Source organism: Pygoscelis adeliae, unplaced genomic scaffold, assembly GCF_000699105.1.
Source record: "Pygoscelis adeliae isolate BGI_AS28 unplaced genomic scaffold, ASM69910v1 Scaffold96, whole genome shotgun sequence".
Lineage (NCBI taxonomy): Eukaryota > Metazoa > Chordata > Aves > Sphenisciformes > Spheniscidae > Pygoscelis > Pygoscelis adeliae.
Window position 1 is genome coordinate 1,273,783 of NW_008824935.1, and position 18,478 is coordinate 1,292,260.

General features: G+C 39.1%; 1 protein-coding gene across 1 annotated transcript in view; it reads right to left on the reverse strand.

The window, feature by feature from the left end:
* THADA (thyroid adenoma associated) overlaps window positions 1–18,478 on the reverse strand; it is a 168,840-nt gene that overhangs the window by 26,505 nt on the left and 123,857 nt on the right. Inside the window, exons 31-35 of the mRNA XM_009325321.1 lie at window positions 10,722–11,134; window positions 10,270–10,391; window positions 8,805–8,877; window positions 5,771–5,915; window positions 2,462–2,593 (exon numbers count right to left, since the gene is read on the reverse strand). Of these exons, the coding sequence (XP_009323596.1) occupies window positions 2,462–2,593; window positions 5,771–5,915; window positions 8,805–8,877; window positions 10,270–10,391; window positions 10,722–11,134 (885 nt within the window). The remainder of the gene's footprint in view (window positions 1–2,461; window positions 2,594–5,770; window positions 5,916–8,804; window positions 8,878–10,269; window positions 10,392–10,721; window positions 11,135–18,478) is intronic.

An 18,478-nucleotide genomic window follows, 5' to 3' on the forward strand; every position in this document is an offset into this window, starting at 1 on the left:
CACTGTGTACACAGCGAGAGAGAGAATTTTGTGAAGAGTGGATATAATGATGCTAGTGCCAAAATTGCTGGCAAGTCCAGTGCTTGGATTTTGTGAGCAGCATTCCCACTCCGTGTACAGCAAATTAACAGCAGTAAAAGGTGAAACACACTATAACCTATTTCTACAGTGCAGTATTTCTGGAAATATAATGGCTACTAGGACATAAAAATGTTTGATGCACAAATGAAGCTGAAATTATAATAGTCTCTTTACTCTCTCATGTTAGTTAGTGGTAATGGCAATTAAATAGAACTGAAACAATTATAGAACGTATGAAAATGGGCTTCTAAACATCCATTCCTCTTTCTGATCTCTTGAGTCATCTTTCTTTCTGATCTCATGATAAAACTGCTGGGCCACAACACTTATTTGTCATCGTATAATGGAAATGAAAAGTCAGTCAATGTAAGATATCCAGCAATTTGTTATCAAATAAAAGGTTTAAAGAGAGCTGTTTTATGGCTTCTAATGAATTTCAGTGTATCAGCTTAGATATTTTAAAATCAGTGCTGTGATGAAAAAGCAGACTTTCATAGTATGAAAACTGAGAAAAAAATAAGTAGATATTTGAATGTAATTTAAAAATTGCCAGGACAGAGAGAACTAGTCATCCATGAAATGTCTAAACCCCAGACTCAAACATATTGCATACTCTCAAGTGCACGCGAAAAGAAAGGGGGTAAAGGGAAGTAACAAACACCATTCAAAGGTAAGCTCATTTTAATCTGGTTGTAAACAAAAGCCACAGGGACAAAACTCCTTGCCCTGCTCCCCCAAAAGCTAGAAAGCAAGGCACAAAAAGTGAAAGGAGTTTAGTGGGGAAAAAAGAGATCACAGGAAGGAACAATATTGTAAAATGGAGGCGGAAAGAAACTAGATTTTATCTTTTCAAAAGCAGCGCTCTTTGCTAGTCACAGATGAAAGACGCTGATTTCATTAAAAGCAGTTTAAGGGAAAGAACAGGAAGGCACAACGAAGTATAACTAAGGGGTTAACAGAAGTTTGGGGAGGGGGTCCCTGTCCTAATTAGGAACATAGCAAATAAAAAACAATTATGATGCTATTTCCTCGATTATGGCCACTCCTGCTTTACAAAGTGCTAAGCTGTAACAGCAAGTGCTGATGTGACCTTAGTATTAATTAGTAGGACAGGGCCCTCATCCAGTTACAGGGCAATATCCCTTGGCCCAGGGACACAACAAGGAAGAAGGGAGAAGATACAAGGAGCCAGAGAGAAAATCCAGCATTGTATTACTTCCAGAGAAAGTACCGTCTTGAGACATTTGAGGATGCCCCCCAAAGGACAGTGTTGGGGACCTGAGGCACACACATGCAGAGCCTCTTGATACTCAAGAGAGCTGTAGCTGGGACTAGATAAATTGCCAGAGCTGTGATGAGAGTGCTGGAATCAGAGCTGTGGGATTTAAAGGAAGATGAAAGCCGTCCGTCACACATCCCTCCTTTTACCTTCTCCTACCCCACAGCACTGTGCCTGAACAGTGCCAGCTCAAAAACACATCTGCCACATGAGCACATTCCTGGCTACGTCTATCTACAGTAGTGGCAAATACACATTTTTACTGCCTTTTCTTATTTTGTTTTTAAACTGCAGAGCTGCTTTATCTCCAGTCCAGCAGCAGTTCACCTGGAGATGGCCGACTAATTTGAACTGACCGCAGACAAGTTGGTACAGGCGTTACAGAGTAGCATAGACAAGTAGGGACCACCAGAGAAAGAGAAGCTTTCTAATTCTAATTTAGCAAATTCTAATTTATTTACAACACATGGAAAAATGCGTCAGCAAAGACTCTCAAAGTGAAGCATGTTAATTCGTTAAGCCTACTCAAGTTTTGTGGCTATTTTGAAATTAATGAGGTTGAGTAAACTAGGGCATCCAGACAAAAAGGCCCACATCCTCGAAAGCGCATTGTGGGTATGCTGAGAATCGTCTTTGTTGATGTGGATCTAAATGGATTTCAAGGTCTAATAATGAATCAATGAGTTGAATACTGTTTCCCAGATTCCTATCTCTCTGTGATCAGGCTATTATAATGACCTGGGATTCGAAGAGTGTCTTCCACTGCATTATATTAGACCAAAGCTGGTACTAAAGAACTTTCAAAATGTGAAATTATGTGATAGTTGACTCACCGCAGCAAGGACCATAAAGCTGAATACTGCTGTTGTCTTTTTTACATACTTATGTAACCATATGCAAATTACACCAAGAACAGTAAAAGCAAAATAATAAAGCATGGTGGGTGTCAAACATTGTAACTTGCTGTTATCTTCCACGGTATGTGTTTATAAGAGTTGCGTGGATCACTTTACAGTTAGCAAGAAGTTTGTGATGAGAAGAGAAATACTTTTGTCTCTCAAGTATCCAATAATATTTAAAAATAAAGGAAAGTTAACATACCTGTTCCTTTACTGATCTTTTTTTCAGACTGTGCCACTTGTATAACCTCAGCAGCAGCATCCCTTACTACCAAATCTTCATTCTGCAGCAGTAGAACCACACATTTCCACACAGCAAGGGTATCAGACAGTCCTGTATTTATTTATGGAGAAAAATTAGAATTCTATTTCTTACATGCATTCAAAGAAGTTACAGAGCTCTGTTTCCACACCTAAGCACAACAAATGCAGTGAAACACTGAAACATGGGCAGGAGAAATGCATTGGCAAGCCACTGGGAAGACAACTGGCAGTATGATCAAAATGTTTTCAGCATGTGTGAACTTCATCTAGGTGGTTGACTCAGCTTGGTTTAAACAGTGGGCAACAGATAAGAGAATGGATCTCTCTTAATCCGGGTTCAACTTTAAGTTGTGAGTGCTCTGAATATTCTACAATTTCTAGGAGTGCAGAACTCCTGTTTTGCAACAACAAAAGTTTTGCCGCTGGAGATTGACCAATGCACTGCGATCATGGATTTGCTGTTGCAATCTGCCTGGAGCAGGGGCTGCCAAACCAAGCTTTGTTCAGATACTGCCGGTAGTGCTGGCCACAAATGCCATTCCTTGCAGGAAACGGCAAACGATCCCACCTCCCGGGGATCTACCCGTCACCTACTTCTCCCATACCCACCTCACCCCACCACTCACCAACGTGCCCTACCACCCTTATACCTGCTATTTGCTGGAAGTAAGCCAGGTTTAATCCATGGGGTAACTACCTGCACACAGTTAAGACTAATCAGAGATAACTGCCAAGAGGGAGGTGTTCATGTGGTAAACCCCAAACAGGCAGGCTCCACATGCCACCCCAGCGGCAATTCACATCTCGCAACCCATACTTGACTTGCAAACCCTTGTGCCATTTAGTGGTGTCACACCAAGGATGACTAGCTGAAGTCACAAGGCTGTACTCATAGGTTTGCTGGGGTACTTTTCAGCCGTCTTTTCAGCTCTCGTTGAACATCCTCATTAAAGGAATCCACTGGAAGGTCTCTTTTAGGGGCAGCCAGCTGTTAGATACTACTTTCTGGTAATCACAGAGAACAACCGAGTTGGTGCTTCATTGCTGCGCTGGTTTTCTTTGAGCATGTTACCAACAGGTCTATCAGAGATTTGTTTTACAAGGCTAGCCAGACAATTAATTGTATTTCACTGCTTGGCCAAAATTAATTGCTTGAGGCTTTACTACACAGGCAGAAGAAGCGTTCCTGTATTTCATATAACTTCCCTATGTGGGAATAGCATGGACTATAATTACTTCAGAAAGAAGTTGCTTTTTTCTAGCATGACACACTCAATGTTATAGTGTCACAGCTACGGCAGAATAATTATTCCCTTCTAGATACAATGGCCAGCTTTCCCACCTAGGCAAGTTTCTACCGTATCTCCAAAAGAGGTGGAAATCTGCAAATGGATTTTCCAGAAAGACTTTTTCTGAACCCTCAAGCAACATGATGGAGAGATGATGGGGTCATCCAGAACATACTGATTGGCATTCACCTTCTTCCTCTTATGAACGTACTTAATGGAAACTTATGGGAATGACTACAACTCCATTTCATACAACCACAATTTTCCTTAACTTCTGTAACTTCTACTTTGTACTATATGTGGTCAAGCAAGCTGATGCAGAACAAGGCATAAAAGTCAAAGCTGTTTCTATGTGCATAACCCCTTTAACTTTAAGGGAATGATTCTGGATTTATATCATTGCAACTAAACACCAGATCATGCCCTTGATTTGCTAAACTTCTCACTGCAGTACTTGACAATTTCAGTTGTGAAGAACTCCAGACTGACAATTCTAGGTAGTATGGAGGGTCAGTACTGCATCTTTCTTGCCCAGGCCCAATTTTCAGAGCAAAGAATAGGTTCAGATAGTTTGCCCACTGAGGCCCTGGGGGCTTTTCTGTTGGGATTTGGTTTGGTTTGTTATTTTGCCTTTTTCTGTTAAAATTTTAAGCAGGATACAAACTGCTGCTGTTTTTTGTTTCAGACCTTCGCATCTGCCCGATTGGAAAGCATGGAAACCAGCAACTGTTCTGACAAGATCAAAGAGGAAACTCTGTTCTCCATCAGCGACGGTCCGGATCCAAATGGCAACGGACGAGAAGCACAGCATTTGGGAGTTTTTCACTCCAATACCTCCCCGTCTTCATTTGATACAAAATGGTAATATCTGTCTACTAAGAGCTTTAAGTAGATGGCAGAGGTCAAGATTTCCAGAGTTGATACTATGAACATTTAATAGTACAATGTCTACCTCATATAACAGATTTAGCTCTGTTAAATGTTATCAATACCTCTTAAAAGACACATCTCAAAATAAATAGCTGACTTTTTAAAAACACCACTATCTACAGTTTAAAAAAATACTACCATTCTTCTTGTCTAACAAAAATTTGTATCCAGTCCATATAAGTGGACTTAAGCTACTCAAACTAAAAACATTTACATAACCACATTGGAATAAAATATCACAGAAACTAAGTATTTAAAGCCGACTGTCTTGTTCAGGATGCAAAATAATTTATCATCTATCACTACCTATTTTTGCATATCTCCTGGCCCTTTAGTCACAAAATCCCCTTACTCGCTGTTCACCAAAGGGGGGGGGGCGGGGGGAAGGCCAGAAGAAAAAAACCCAATGTCTTCTGCACAACAGACCAGAAAATTTCACACAGCTTTGCCTCTCAGTCAGTAATGTATTGTTGAGTCAGGCTGTGTAGTTTGGTTTGTTTGTTGGCTGGTTTTCTAAAGAGACAGTCTAATGTTAACTTAAAAAAATTATTATCTCTGGGAGGTATAATGTGACCCAATTATTAATCATTCTCATAGTAGCACGTGTCCCTCATTTCTAGACTGAACCCTTTAATTTCAACATTCAGCCAGCACAGCTTTGTTACACTCGCAGTGTTAAACTAAAAGCATATCCACATCATCAACAGAATATTTCAGGAAGATCCAAGTCAGAGAGCAACTGCAAGCCAGTAAATCTGTACAGCAATGTATAGTAGCCTGGAGACATAACAGCATCTCATGCCCCCCGTCTGTGGATTTATTGCAAGAGGCTCTGCACATGTGCTTTTTGTACCAGAATTTAAATAAGTCTGTTTATTACATTAAATCCAATTAAGATTTCCAAAACACCCTGTTTGATGTAATTATGTGTTTTGACCGTAAATATATATATGCACAATACATTTTAAGTCACGTATTAATGGGTTTCATCTCAAAAGATCCAGAAAATTAATGTTCAAACTACTCACCAAGAATGAGCTTCTCATTGATCAGAAGAAATGTTGTTACACTTTTAAGAACTTCAGCAGCTGCTAACAGCATCTCTGTCTGTTGCTCATCTCCACAAAAATAAACTATCAGTTGAACCCATTTTTTCAGGACGACTTCTGAAATCTGAAGGCACAGAACACGTGAGAAGTATGCTGTAGAATCCGATTGTTACCGCTCACCATCACATTAAACTATGGGCTGCTGAAGGGATACTACTCATCAGTAAATGCAGGTTTTTTTCAAGGTGGTGAATCCCAGCTGTCCACTCAAAAGTTGGCTTACTATGTCACAGATAGTTAAGATGGGAGATTTTCTTTTAGTCAGAGCAGTATTCATAGGCAATTCTCTCACTCTGTCCCTTCACACCAGACTCACCAATGACCACACAAGTCAAAGCATATTTTTGTGTCCTCAGTTCTTCTAAACATGCAAGCCAAAGACAAATATACTGGACCTTAACAAAGAGAAGCAATTCTCAGAAGCATCCTACATGTAGACACATACACATATCTGGAAGAACAACTAAGAGCATATGAACCGTAGCATCAACCTTAGTAATGGTATTGGTAATGATACAATGCTTGGTAATTTGGCAATGATACAATGCTTGGTAAAGGGGTGAATGCAGCTCCATCTGTCTCCTCTGCAGATACTGAGGAGGAAATTTTTTTTTAATAAGACTGCTGAGGTACCTTGTGTTCTGATGGCATGTGCATTCAAAACACTGAAGGAATCTCCATGTTGGCTGACACACAGCAAAGCTCACTGTCCTAAAACATGAAGAATTAGAAAGAAGAACAGGAAAGAGAAATTTCCTGTTTCAAATAAAATCCAGTTGCCGTCTTTAGTCCTCAGACATATGCTAGGAAAACTATTACTCAGCAATAATGGGACAACGCTTTGACTCTTTCCTATGTGTAGTGATGGCTACTAGATTTTTTGTGGAAAGAAATAATGTGCATTTTACCCGTAACTCAAATAGCACTTCCAAGACTTGTCAACTCTGATCTCCATTGGGACAGCTGGGCCATAACTGGGAAGATAAAGTCCTAACTTCCATAAGTGACCAAGAAAGAGATGGGATCCCCTGCAAATGCCACACTCAGGAGGGCGGCAGGTCAGTCAAGCTGCAGGAACCTCAAGCGCAGGTTAGATAACAGAACATGCAAACTGCAGGAGGTGGCATCCAGGCACAGCCACAAGCAAGTGTGTGCTACAGCAATTTAAAGGAAGCTCCAGAGGACAAAAAACCCAAACAGACTGGGACCTCATGCACACGAGAACAGGAAAAGCAGCATCAGCTCGACCTGGAGACACTTGAGGTATGTGCAACTATTCCCCCCCCCCCCCCTTTCCTTTTTCACTTATTTTTAATTAAAGGAATTGAAAAACAGAACAACCAAGTAAGGTAAAGAGAACCAATGAAAAGGTGAGTTGAGTTAAAGGGCAGAGAAGCGCAGGACTCATTGAGGGATAAATGAAACCTTGGTCGTACTCTGCCTCATTCTGCGTGGTACATGGCCATGTACCTGCACTGCACAAAGGGACAGAGCCAGAGCATGTCCTACAGATTCTGTAACAGGTTAAAAAAAAAAATCTCCCAAGATGTTAGTTACTCAAATTTTGAACAGACACATGGACTATCTAGAAAGACAAGAACTTGACTTTTACCTTATGGAAGAGAAACAATCCCTTCTACAGATGCAAATACTGAATGCAAGCCCAAAGACAGACTTTAGATGGAAAACTGATGTACTTGGTCTTTTACAAAGCGGAAGGCACACTCTGTACAGATGTCTTAGATCTCCCATGATTTACATGCTTATTAGAGAAAGTTGTTCTAGCATTACTACAGTTAAGATTGTTACAGCATTTTTCATTAATTCCTCTTTGTAAATTAATACAAAACTTCAGAGCAATATGTTCCACGTCTATTTGTGAAACCAGGTTTATATGGTTATTTTAATGTTTATAACTCGAGGTCCTTGCATTTTGCCTTTCTTAGAAAGATTTAACATCATAATTCATGTTCCCTATTCCTGTGTGCAAATCTGTGCCTTCCTTTTTTTTATCATGAGACAAGATTATTAGCATACAATATCAATCAATTCTGCTGCACGTTCTATAAAAAATAACAGCTACATAAGGAAAAAAAAACAATCTTCATTTTAAAACAGATCATGAGAGTTTTGTCTATTTTTACATATCCATTAAGTGTTTTTTGTATCTTTGAAAACAAACAAACAAAATAACTGTCTAGCATTAAAAGCTGCCTTAGCACTGCTCTACATATCCATACGTGACATCACAGACTGACAATTTAAAATCAAAAGAAATCTGAGCCAGTAATTTGTGCTGGTATAAATAAAAATTAAATAGTCTATAAACAGGAACGGAGAACACAGAGCCTTGAATTTTACAAGGGGTAGTATATTTACTCTAGTGTTTTAAAAACAAATTTTAAGAGGAAATTCAATGAGGAACTCCATGCAGACAACAAGCTGGTGTGCTCAGACAGTGATTTCAGGCTTAGACTTGGCAAGGTCAGACTGCACACAGTGAGGAAAGGAACTGCACTCAACCACTGCTTCAGCTTCTTGCCTTCCCCTTAGATCTGCTCTCCTCCTGGCTCCCAGCAATTACAAACCACAATGAAGTTGCACTTTCGTAAATGGACTGGATTCAGTACATGTGTTAATCACTGTAGGCATTTTTCTTTCCACATTATAGTGACTATTTCTGATGCTCTCAGAAGTTGAAATTAATCCATCAGAAAAATTTACTTACATACTTAACTTGAAATGACTTTGAGAGGGATATACTGAGATGATATTCATGGCCGTTTAATTTCAGAACATGGCAATGTGTTCAGAGATGAAGAGATAACACCAGAAAAGGTGCAAAGATGCAAGAAAACACAAGCTTGGGGCTTCTATCTAAAAGAAGCCACGTTACTTCTATCACCAAAAACTCCAGAATTACAACACTGTTAAGCAGCTCCGTTTCCCTTACCTGCTGATGGTTCTGCAAAAGATGGATAACCAACCTGGAGGCAAATTTGAGAGCTATGCTTTGAATTTCAGTGCTGAGAAAACAAGGTAAAGAACATTTTAAAAAAAAAGCAGCTATTTCTGCCATTATTTCATCTCTAGAAAAAAACCAGCCAGTTCTTAATCATTCCTGATTATCACCAATGGGTATTTTGCAAGCTGAGCACTCGGAATTTTTACATTACAGATCTTGATGTTAGTTAAGTTTTTAGTTGATACGCAAATGAAATATGCTCTTACCTTCACCCCTCTTGTGTTTATTTTCTATCTGCATACTTCCCATAGAAAAACACATTTGAAAATGGAAGCCAAGTCAAACAAACCAGACATTATTTTAAATGATAAACAAAAGCATTTCTTCAAGCTGGTGCTCAGCTCCAGCAATCTCTCTTCTATAGCTGCTAGAAATGTTACTAGTGCAGAATATGCCAACTGCCAGCTCCTGAGCCTCCATACTGCCCAGCAGGGCCTAAGGACACAGCGCTTGGCACCGTGGCTCCTGAAGGGCTGGTCTCACCGTGGGGAATGGCAACACCTGAGCAGCAAGGTCTGCTATTTCAGCTATTTCCTTCTAACAGCACCAGTCAGTGTTATTTTACCACAAGTATCTTATTTCATTCCAGAAATAAACACTCCACATCATCATTTAAACTTGAAAAATTAAGTGCAAATCAGCAGCAAATGTGCACAGCTATAAAATGCTGTTCTACACTCTACACCATAAATAATCTACATTGGTAACACTGGGGTGCAACGTTTATAAGGCTTAAAAAAAAGAGACTATTAGAAACAGGATGGTCTTGCCCTTAGAGCCCAGACACTTTAACCCTGTTTGTCCATTCTGTTATAAATGGACGGACACAGCTTCTAATGTAGTACGAACTACAAACTGGCTCCAAATTTTCAGCACTTTCTGCTGACTCTACAGTCTGATTCAGGAGTGCTAACCCTAAGGATTAGGGTTAACCATTTCTGCCAATCCAACAAGTGAAATCAGATCTGTCACTCTTTCTATAGACCATCCGCAGACAAACCAGGATAGGACGGATGGCAGATTCACAGTGAATGAGTGTAAGTTTGGATCATCAATTCTATGCATTATGGTGTTTCCCAATTACTGTTCAGGAAGAGCTATGCTTACTGGCTATCATCTGACAGACGGAGTAATTTCTTATTTCAGGAACTGTGTTACTGGACATTTACAGGGTGCTTGCCAGTACGACTTGTGGGCCTTTTTAGTAATTCAGATCCATGTCTAACTTATCTGAAAAACTCTCATCAAGAGGTCTCTCTAGTCAAATAAGCCACACTCACTTTTCTGAAACATGGATTTTTAAATCAACACATAGTCCAAAACCAATAAATTAATGCTTCAACATTTAAAATTTTTAAAATGTAAGTATTTTAACGTGCATGACAGACCATACCTGTTGGAGATATCTACAACGTTTAAACTCCAGGTTAAGAGCTCATTTGGATTCATTTTTATAGAGCATTCAGTCTTTGGAAGCACATTTCTGAGATCCATATTATAAAGAATTTCCAGAACCTGCACACACAATTCACAAACAAAGAATTTACAAACAATCTCAACATGAATGTGTACATTTGAGATCAGTAAAACACTGACTTAAACCCCACTCCGAGAACACAAAGGTCCCCTCCTGACAGTGCTAAAAAAGGAAAGAGGAAGTTCTTGCTTTTATGCAAGAATATCCGTTACAGAATTATAGCACAGCTCCTAGTCAATGTAAAAAAAACCCCAAACCACTCACATACTATTTAAAAAACATCATGCATGTTTGAAATATATTTTTAAAAATCAAGAATATAATTTACTGAAAACATACCAAACGTCAATAAAATAGCACCCTCCTACCTTGCAAAAACACTGGAGATTCTTTTCCTTCAGAGCCATTGTGAGAAGAGTGCCTTCCAAATCAATGAGTAAACACAATACACTTCCTCCTCCTTCTGCAATCTGCTTGGAATTTATTTGTTTCAACCACAGCAGTATTGCTTCCAACGCAAGCAGACGTACTTCATGAAACTCACAGTGAAGGAGATGAACTATTGACAATGATGGCTTGGCTATTTTCTTTGCAACAGGGGAACTGCTGCTCTGGATGTCAGGACCTGCACTCACCAACAGCACTGATATTACAAGTTTGGTGATGCTCTGAAGATACTGTATCAGTCCTGGTATTGCAGATGAGTAGGGAATACCAGACACCAATTCAGAATCTGAAATAACTCCGTTCATCTCTTCCCAAAATCCAAACAACTGCATTCCTGAAATGAGAATAAAACTAAGTAAAGTGACAAATAGATGATGTTACCATCTGCTCCATACCATGAAGTGATTCTGAAGTTGAAAAACATCAGGTATGCAAAAGGTATCACAAGGTAAATTCAGGCATGAAATGAAAACATAGATCTCCTTCATTTTAAACTGATTCTGAATTATAAAACAGCTTTCCTAGATATCACGAGTATTCATATTTAAATAGAAAGAAATAAGGACAAACTTTTCTGAAAACTATAAATTGTTCAACACATGGGATGAAAGCTTCAAACACCTTAAAAAATGCTACAACACTTTACAGACTGCCCATCATCTTTGCCAATTATAGCTGTTTGATAAGTATTTCCTTAAATCAAGCTACTAATACAGTCTTGTAAATTGTACATGCTTTGGACTACCATTGTAGAAGGTGATTAACACAAATAAACTGTATTAAAGACATTTGGAAAAAAATGTAGGTAGTTTGGAAACCTCAAAAAGCACCAAATACAAACATGCAATCATATTATACTCGATAGAATAGCTCTAAAATCAGAGATCAGACTGGAGAAATTGCTGTCTGTCAGCCTACCCAGATGCAACTGAAATCAGCCATTCTGATAATACTGAAAAGCCCATGCTTCGCATAGCTTTAGCCAGAAAAGGTTACTATTAAGAAGATGCCCCTTCTACATGAATAGATCTGTCCTGTGTGTATCAACCTGAAGAATTTACTGATTAAAAAATCCAGTATGCTTTTCCTATGCCTATTAACTTTGAACAGTTAACACAGCTAAGAAGAAAGGAGCTGCACTGACATCTCCTGTCAGCACAGGAACTGTGACATTTCAGTCATTTACAGTGGTGCAACCTGCCCACATGGCACAGCACAGCCCGAGAACATTCTGTAGCGCGTGGCCACCTCCCAAAGTGAACTAAAAGGTCCCTGCTATCTGTGATGCCAGAGGGTTTCAGGCTCTAGCAAAGTTGGCAATGTTGACACAAAATGAAAGGAAAAAAAAAAAAATCATTAGTCCTCTCACACACCTAAGACTGAAATCCTCACATGCTGCCTTCTCCATCATCAGCAGCAATAAACGATTTTATAGTATCAAAACCAAGATTTTTGCCCAGTTCAGATGTTTGTATAGCTTGTACTGCAAGGAAATGAATATGCTATATCCCACAGAATTCAAATACAAGCATGAAATAAGGCAAAATCATGAGGAATTACAGAAAAGAACACCACTGCCACTGGTGTTGAGAGATGTTAGAAGTTTGGACTTTTTAAAATATCAAAATGCATTAAAGGTAAATACAAAGATTAAAGCAAACTTACTTAGATTTCTTCGGTATCTAGAAGAAGACAAGTCATTGCCATATAAATTTGCTATTTATAATTAAGCACTGAGTACTACCAAAAAGCCTGTCCAAGTATTACCATTGAATTGCTGAATCTGACATGAAGCTGCAATACAAATATGGATTTGTTTTACTGCCCATGAAGACATTTCCCTAATCCTTCTATTTACAGATAAATATCCTGCCCTTTCATATTCAAATTCTTCCAAAGCCATCTTAATTTGTTTGACATTTACATAGAAACTTGTCATGGTTGCACACTGTCTAGCGTGTAAGGCAGAAGCATTTTCTGAGTAGCTCTGGACAAGCTTCAAAGAAATTTGGTATTTGAAAAAGATTTTCAGACATATTACCTAACCATTAGTTCTGTCATTCATGTTTTCACTACAGTTTCTTTTCTGAACGGGCTTGATGTAGTCAAAGAAACTGCAATATCACTGTGAACCCGTGTCACAGCATAATTCTCTAGATGACACAGGTGGCTTCCATCTCATAACATGCAAACTTGTATATTTTATTTCCTACATTTTCTAAAACTCCTCCAAACAGACTGGCATTACATACCAGCATAAACTAGCATTAATGCCTATGTCACACAAGTATCCAACTGCCAGAATTCCTTAATTTCTGAACCGTCTGGTTGCCTTGGAGAGGGATTAGGCCTTCGTCCCAGTTATTACACGGCCTAACTCCACAGACACCAGTTTAACAACAGAAATAATCCCAGGCAGTTGAAAGAAAGAGGTTCAAGTTCAAGCGCCTCAGTTCGAGAAGAGAAACAGCTTCTGTTTTGGAGCCCTGCACCCTCTCAGCTTCCTACATGCTTCCCTCCTCAGCTGCATTTCAGCAATACACGAGTCCGCTAGCTCAGTGCTCAAACCAAGTATATATTTCTAAGTATACTGCAAGAGAAGTGCTTTTATTTCCTATCAATGTTGCTTTACGTTGAGGTACAGCTATCATACGTGCAAGCAGTAACACGAAAACCAACAGGATGGAAGGGTCAAAGCTCTAGGGCGAGGCAAGGGAGGGCCGTACTAGGTGGACAAAAAGAGGTAGAGATAAACATTAGGGGAAGAGGGGGGAGGGTGTCTTTCATTTTGTTGGTGTCAACACTGCCAACTTTGCTAGAGCCTGCAACTTAACATCAGAGAGAGTGGTGACCCTTCCGTTGACTCCAGAAGCTGGCCACGCACCGAGCTTCAGATCCAGTGCAGTAAACCTCCATTTGGATTTTGCAAGGCCAGCATAACTTCACTCTGTGTCTTCATCTTTGAAGGGGAAAATTATTTTCACATAAAAAACACGGCAGAGCTACTCACTCCTAGAACTACTAGTTTGCAGAGACTGCGATACAAGAGTCTTCTGCCACAGATCCTCTTTTTCTGTACATATCGGATACTTTTTCTGGTTTGGAAGCCTTCTGGATGACTTCTGTTTTTACCATGTAATTGTGAAAGACTGGACACTGTGGCTCATCTGTTTTACAGAAAGTCTCTCTAAAACTGGATGTCTCAACAGCAAGGCTGTCAACAAAGTAAGACTGCCTATTTGCGTAGCCTCAGCACACCACAGAGCAAATCCTGCACTCATCTTGTGCTCCGCATGTTCTCCAACACTCTTTTTTCACACAAATACGTACAGAAGGAAAGAAAGCCCCTGTCTTATTACAATGCAGTGGAAATGCAGTGGAAATATTCCTGCTTTCAACTTCATCACTAAGAAATCTTTCCTGGATTTCATGTAAATATTTTCTCATCTGCTTAACTTTAATTAAACTCTTTTCTTTGGCTTACATCAAAATATCCGACTAAACCAAAAAACCACGCTGGTTCCCAAAGTAAATGTCTGTCTATGTTGTTAAGATACAGTAAATACATACTTTTATTTACAAACAAAAATCATTGTACAATTTGAATGACCAGCTGCTGTGAGAAGGAAGAACAAATTTTGGCTGACCAAACAAGGATCCTGGCAAACAGCAGTCTTGTCCAGGATGCTGACAGATGCAAAAGAACGCCCAAGCATTAAGTGGATTTTTTTTTTTTTTTCTCCCTCAAGGATTGCGTCATTTGGGGGACAGGAAGAACTTCGGCTCTCTTCTAGGAAGAGACACATCTTACACAACAACTTGGTTCTCCTCAACACAGTGCATGAACATCCCACAGTCTTCCTCAAACCCTTTATGTCCACTATATTGAGATATGCATACAATGTCTATGTCACATCATCTAGGTTTGAGGGGTTGTTTTTTTAATCCTATTTGTGATCAACTGATGTTCACAGTCAGTTATATGAAGTTAAATGATCTTTCATGATCTGAAAATAAGGAGGAAAGGAAGAGGAGCAGAACAGACTTAGCAGACCTGATGAATCACTAGCTACAAACCTCCTCGAAGTTTAGCCAGCTCCAAAACCTGTGCCCTGCCTGACTTTTTTCTGCTCTTCCCTGCAGTGGCATGTAGGCACTATTCTATAGTCTGTTCCCAAGATTAGTAGATACATACAGTAAGGACAGAAAAACTTCCCTGCTCAGCGATTAACAAGCTGTCAGCCGATGGACAGTTCAGCTGATCTTTCATCTGAGATTCTACAATATGTTCAGAAGTGACAGAAGTCATTTGAATTCCTTCCATATATAAAACCTATACTTGCTTCATCGCCTTGCCAGATGACGTACAGGACTGATTATGTCTTTCTGTTTGATTTAGGTAATTTTACAGTGACGGTCTAGGCTACTGCCAATTGGACAACTCTCCGTATCATCAAGTGTATGTTGTGTGAAGGGCTTTTTTTCTGCATCTGGGATTATGATACATCTAAGTATTTGCACACTTTGAGATAAATATTGAGATCAAATCCTGTATGCAGCCCCTCGAGCATCCATGCCATCTTCCATCTTCCCACTAGAGGCTCCAGAAAAGAAGAACAAAGAAGGGAAAAAGGGCAGAAATTATTACCAACATCAGAAAACTCACTGACACCCTGCAAAGTCAGACAAAAATTACAAGAGCAGCAATGAAATGCTGTTGTGTCTGCAGTACAATGTTATGGAAAGGGGGTCCCAGCATCAACAATCTGGATGTTCATCATCATTCACCAAGACCTGCAAGAGGTTGCAATTATTTGAGGCCTGAGAAGAGATTAAAATCCTTTGCACGCACAAACTACCATCTATCCAAGGGTATCTGAAAAGATCATATGAACAGAGGGAAGGCTGAAAGGTAATCAGTGCCAAGAAGAGATTTTCCTAGACAAATACTAAGGAAAAGTATTTTCTTTCATATTTTCCCTTTTTATTAAAAGTGGATTAGGCGAAGTCACTGGTAAATGGAAAAAAAATCCTAAAGAGAACAGAAAAGCATATTTTATTACAATGCAGAACTAAGATAACCGTTGATCAGGAAAAGGGTGTATTTTAAGCAGGATGTTTTCTTTTAAAGACATCTGCAACAATTTCTACATCAGAGACTAAGCATCAGTACTCACAATACAATTCAAAACTACAAACATGAGTGATTAACAGAATCCACAGATAATATATTGTTGAGGACAGAAGCATCCCATTGCATTTTGTGTACTATAAGGGAAAGTTTTCAAAGAAAAAAAAAGGGGAAAGTAAAAAGCATTTGATCTGGACACTGAGGCTGCTATTTTTCTTACAGCTTCTCTCTGGCACAGCACCAAGTTTTCACTTTTTTTGCATTCATAGAAAACCATAAAACCCCATGGAGACAGTGCAAGTCAGTCAGTGGTACATGCTGGAATCTAAAGAGAACCTGAAACAAGATTTCAGAAGTATAAGCAGTCTCTGTCTTCACATGGGGACGGAATTTTAACTGCTAACATTAAGAAACACGATCAGCTCCACTCTCCCCTTGTGTCACTTATTTCCTATAACACCTTTCCACATTCCCTGTTCAACACAGCATTCCAGCAGTATCATGCTCTACCCTCCACAACCCTCCTCCTTTCATTGTGCCCCCATGATCTTTCTGAAAACACTTTTACTTTCCTCCTCCCACGCCTGTGCCACGAGTTCTGCCTCCGACACTTCCTTGACCGCCCGCTGGTGTTGCACACCTTCACCTCCTCTCTCCCAGCATTTATTCTTTTCAGCCTCGGTCCATTTGCTTTGTCTTTCTATCTCGCACTCACTTTTGCGCTGTCTTTTGGCCACCTTAACTTAGTACATCCCTCACTTGATCTGCCTCTGGCATTTTACTGTCTGTGCAACTCCCAGTCACTCCCTGTCACTTGGACCTCCAACAATCCCATCCTCAACTTCTTCATTCTCCCGTCTACATTGAATTAGAATACTGGGTACCCAACTGCACTCCCTTTTCACTTGTCTAATTTGATGTCAGTAGGCATAGGCCATTTAGATGATTCTATAAATACGTTTTAAATCTTTACCTTCCTTGAGTCAAAATAACAACATTGACCAAGTGCCAGAGTCAATATAATGGCACAGAAAGTTTATATAATTTCTGACATAACAAACAAGAATTGCTTTCAATTTGTTCAGATGGAATTTCTTAAGTTTAAGCTAATTATACCAAATAACCAAAACATGCATTAACAAGCTGCCAGTGTTTTTGTTCAAATAACTGTTTGGCCACAGTTCTTAGGGGTTTAGGTAAAGAAAGTTAAACTATGGCTAAAATAACCAACCTAGTTATTGCTGTCAAATTTTTACCATTTAAACATCATCAGTTTTTAAGTTAGCCTGCAGAAAAACTTATTTTAGTTACCAGTTAGCTTCTTTTCAAAATAAGAAAGAGTAAGAAGTACAATATAGAAAAAAAAGTAGGTGCAGCTTTCAAATGCTATTTAAAAGTCCTACAAACCATATCATTCAAGCAAAACATTTAAGAGAGTCCTACTTAAAAAACAATTTGGGCTTTCATTGCAAAGCATCTAGAAGTTTGATAATGCATACTATTTCTACCAATACAAGAGAATGATATTGCAGTATATGTCATTTAAAACACAGTATTTTGTCATATTTGAGAGTATAAAAAAGGACAAAACCAGCAGACAGTTGTACATAACTTCCCATGTTTCTGATCTCAAACACACATGTGCGATGCACAGTATTTTCTGCAATTGTTTCTGTTGTTCATGAGCAGAATTTAAGAATCTTAACTAAGCCACACCTACGAAAGGTTTAGTTGTTCGGAAGATAGTAAGAAAATGGAAGTCTGTTTTTGCAAGACTCAAGGAAAGAATACATTAGTGAGAGCAGAATACTGGCTGCTCCATTTTGATATCAAAACAATCTATTTATGAACAGGATTAATTATGTAAATACTGAGTTACCGTTCCCACTGACGACAACAGTGGAGTTTGGTTAATCTCAAGAACTTTTATAAATTCTTCCACCTCAAATGTAGAAAGGAAAAATGCAGTTAGACTTCAAGTGGCAGCTTCTCCTAAATCACAGGTTCAGCCTATTTGACATCCTATTTAAATGTTTTCTCTTTCGCATCAAACTTGAATTTTGACAACACTATACTCGATAATAGGCCAAACCAGCCAGGAGACTGACAGCACATATATAGGATAAAAGAACAACTAGGAAGGATTATCTTTAGCAAATTTTTCTTTCATCTTTTCCCTGACACCTGTTGTACATCCTATTTCACTTATGTTGATGGGCTTTATGGACTCAACACAACACTTTATCGACAAGTACCCTTTTTTTTTTTTTTTTTTAAACACAACCCTGGGTAAAATACGCTTTTATTAGTCAAGTGTATTTTAGCGAGTTGCATCCATTTTTCCCTTCATGAATTGACAAAATACTAGCAGAAAACTGTTCTGAGACGTGAGCAAGAAAGAAAATGTGACCACTTTGTCTTGTGGCAATCTTCATCGGTTACAGAAAGACAGAGCATCCCAGATCTGAGCTTTCACTGCAATACACTGCTCTGGCTCCTGTGTTACCAGCACCGCAGGATCACAGTAATACTCTCATCTTATTGTTT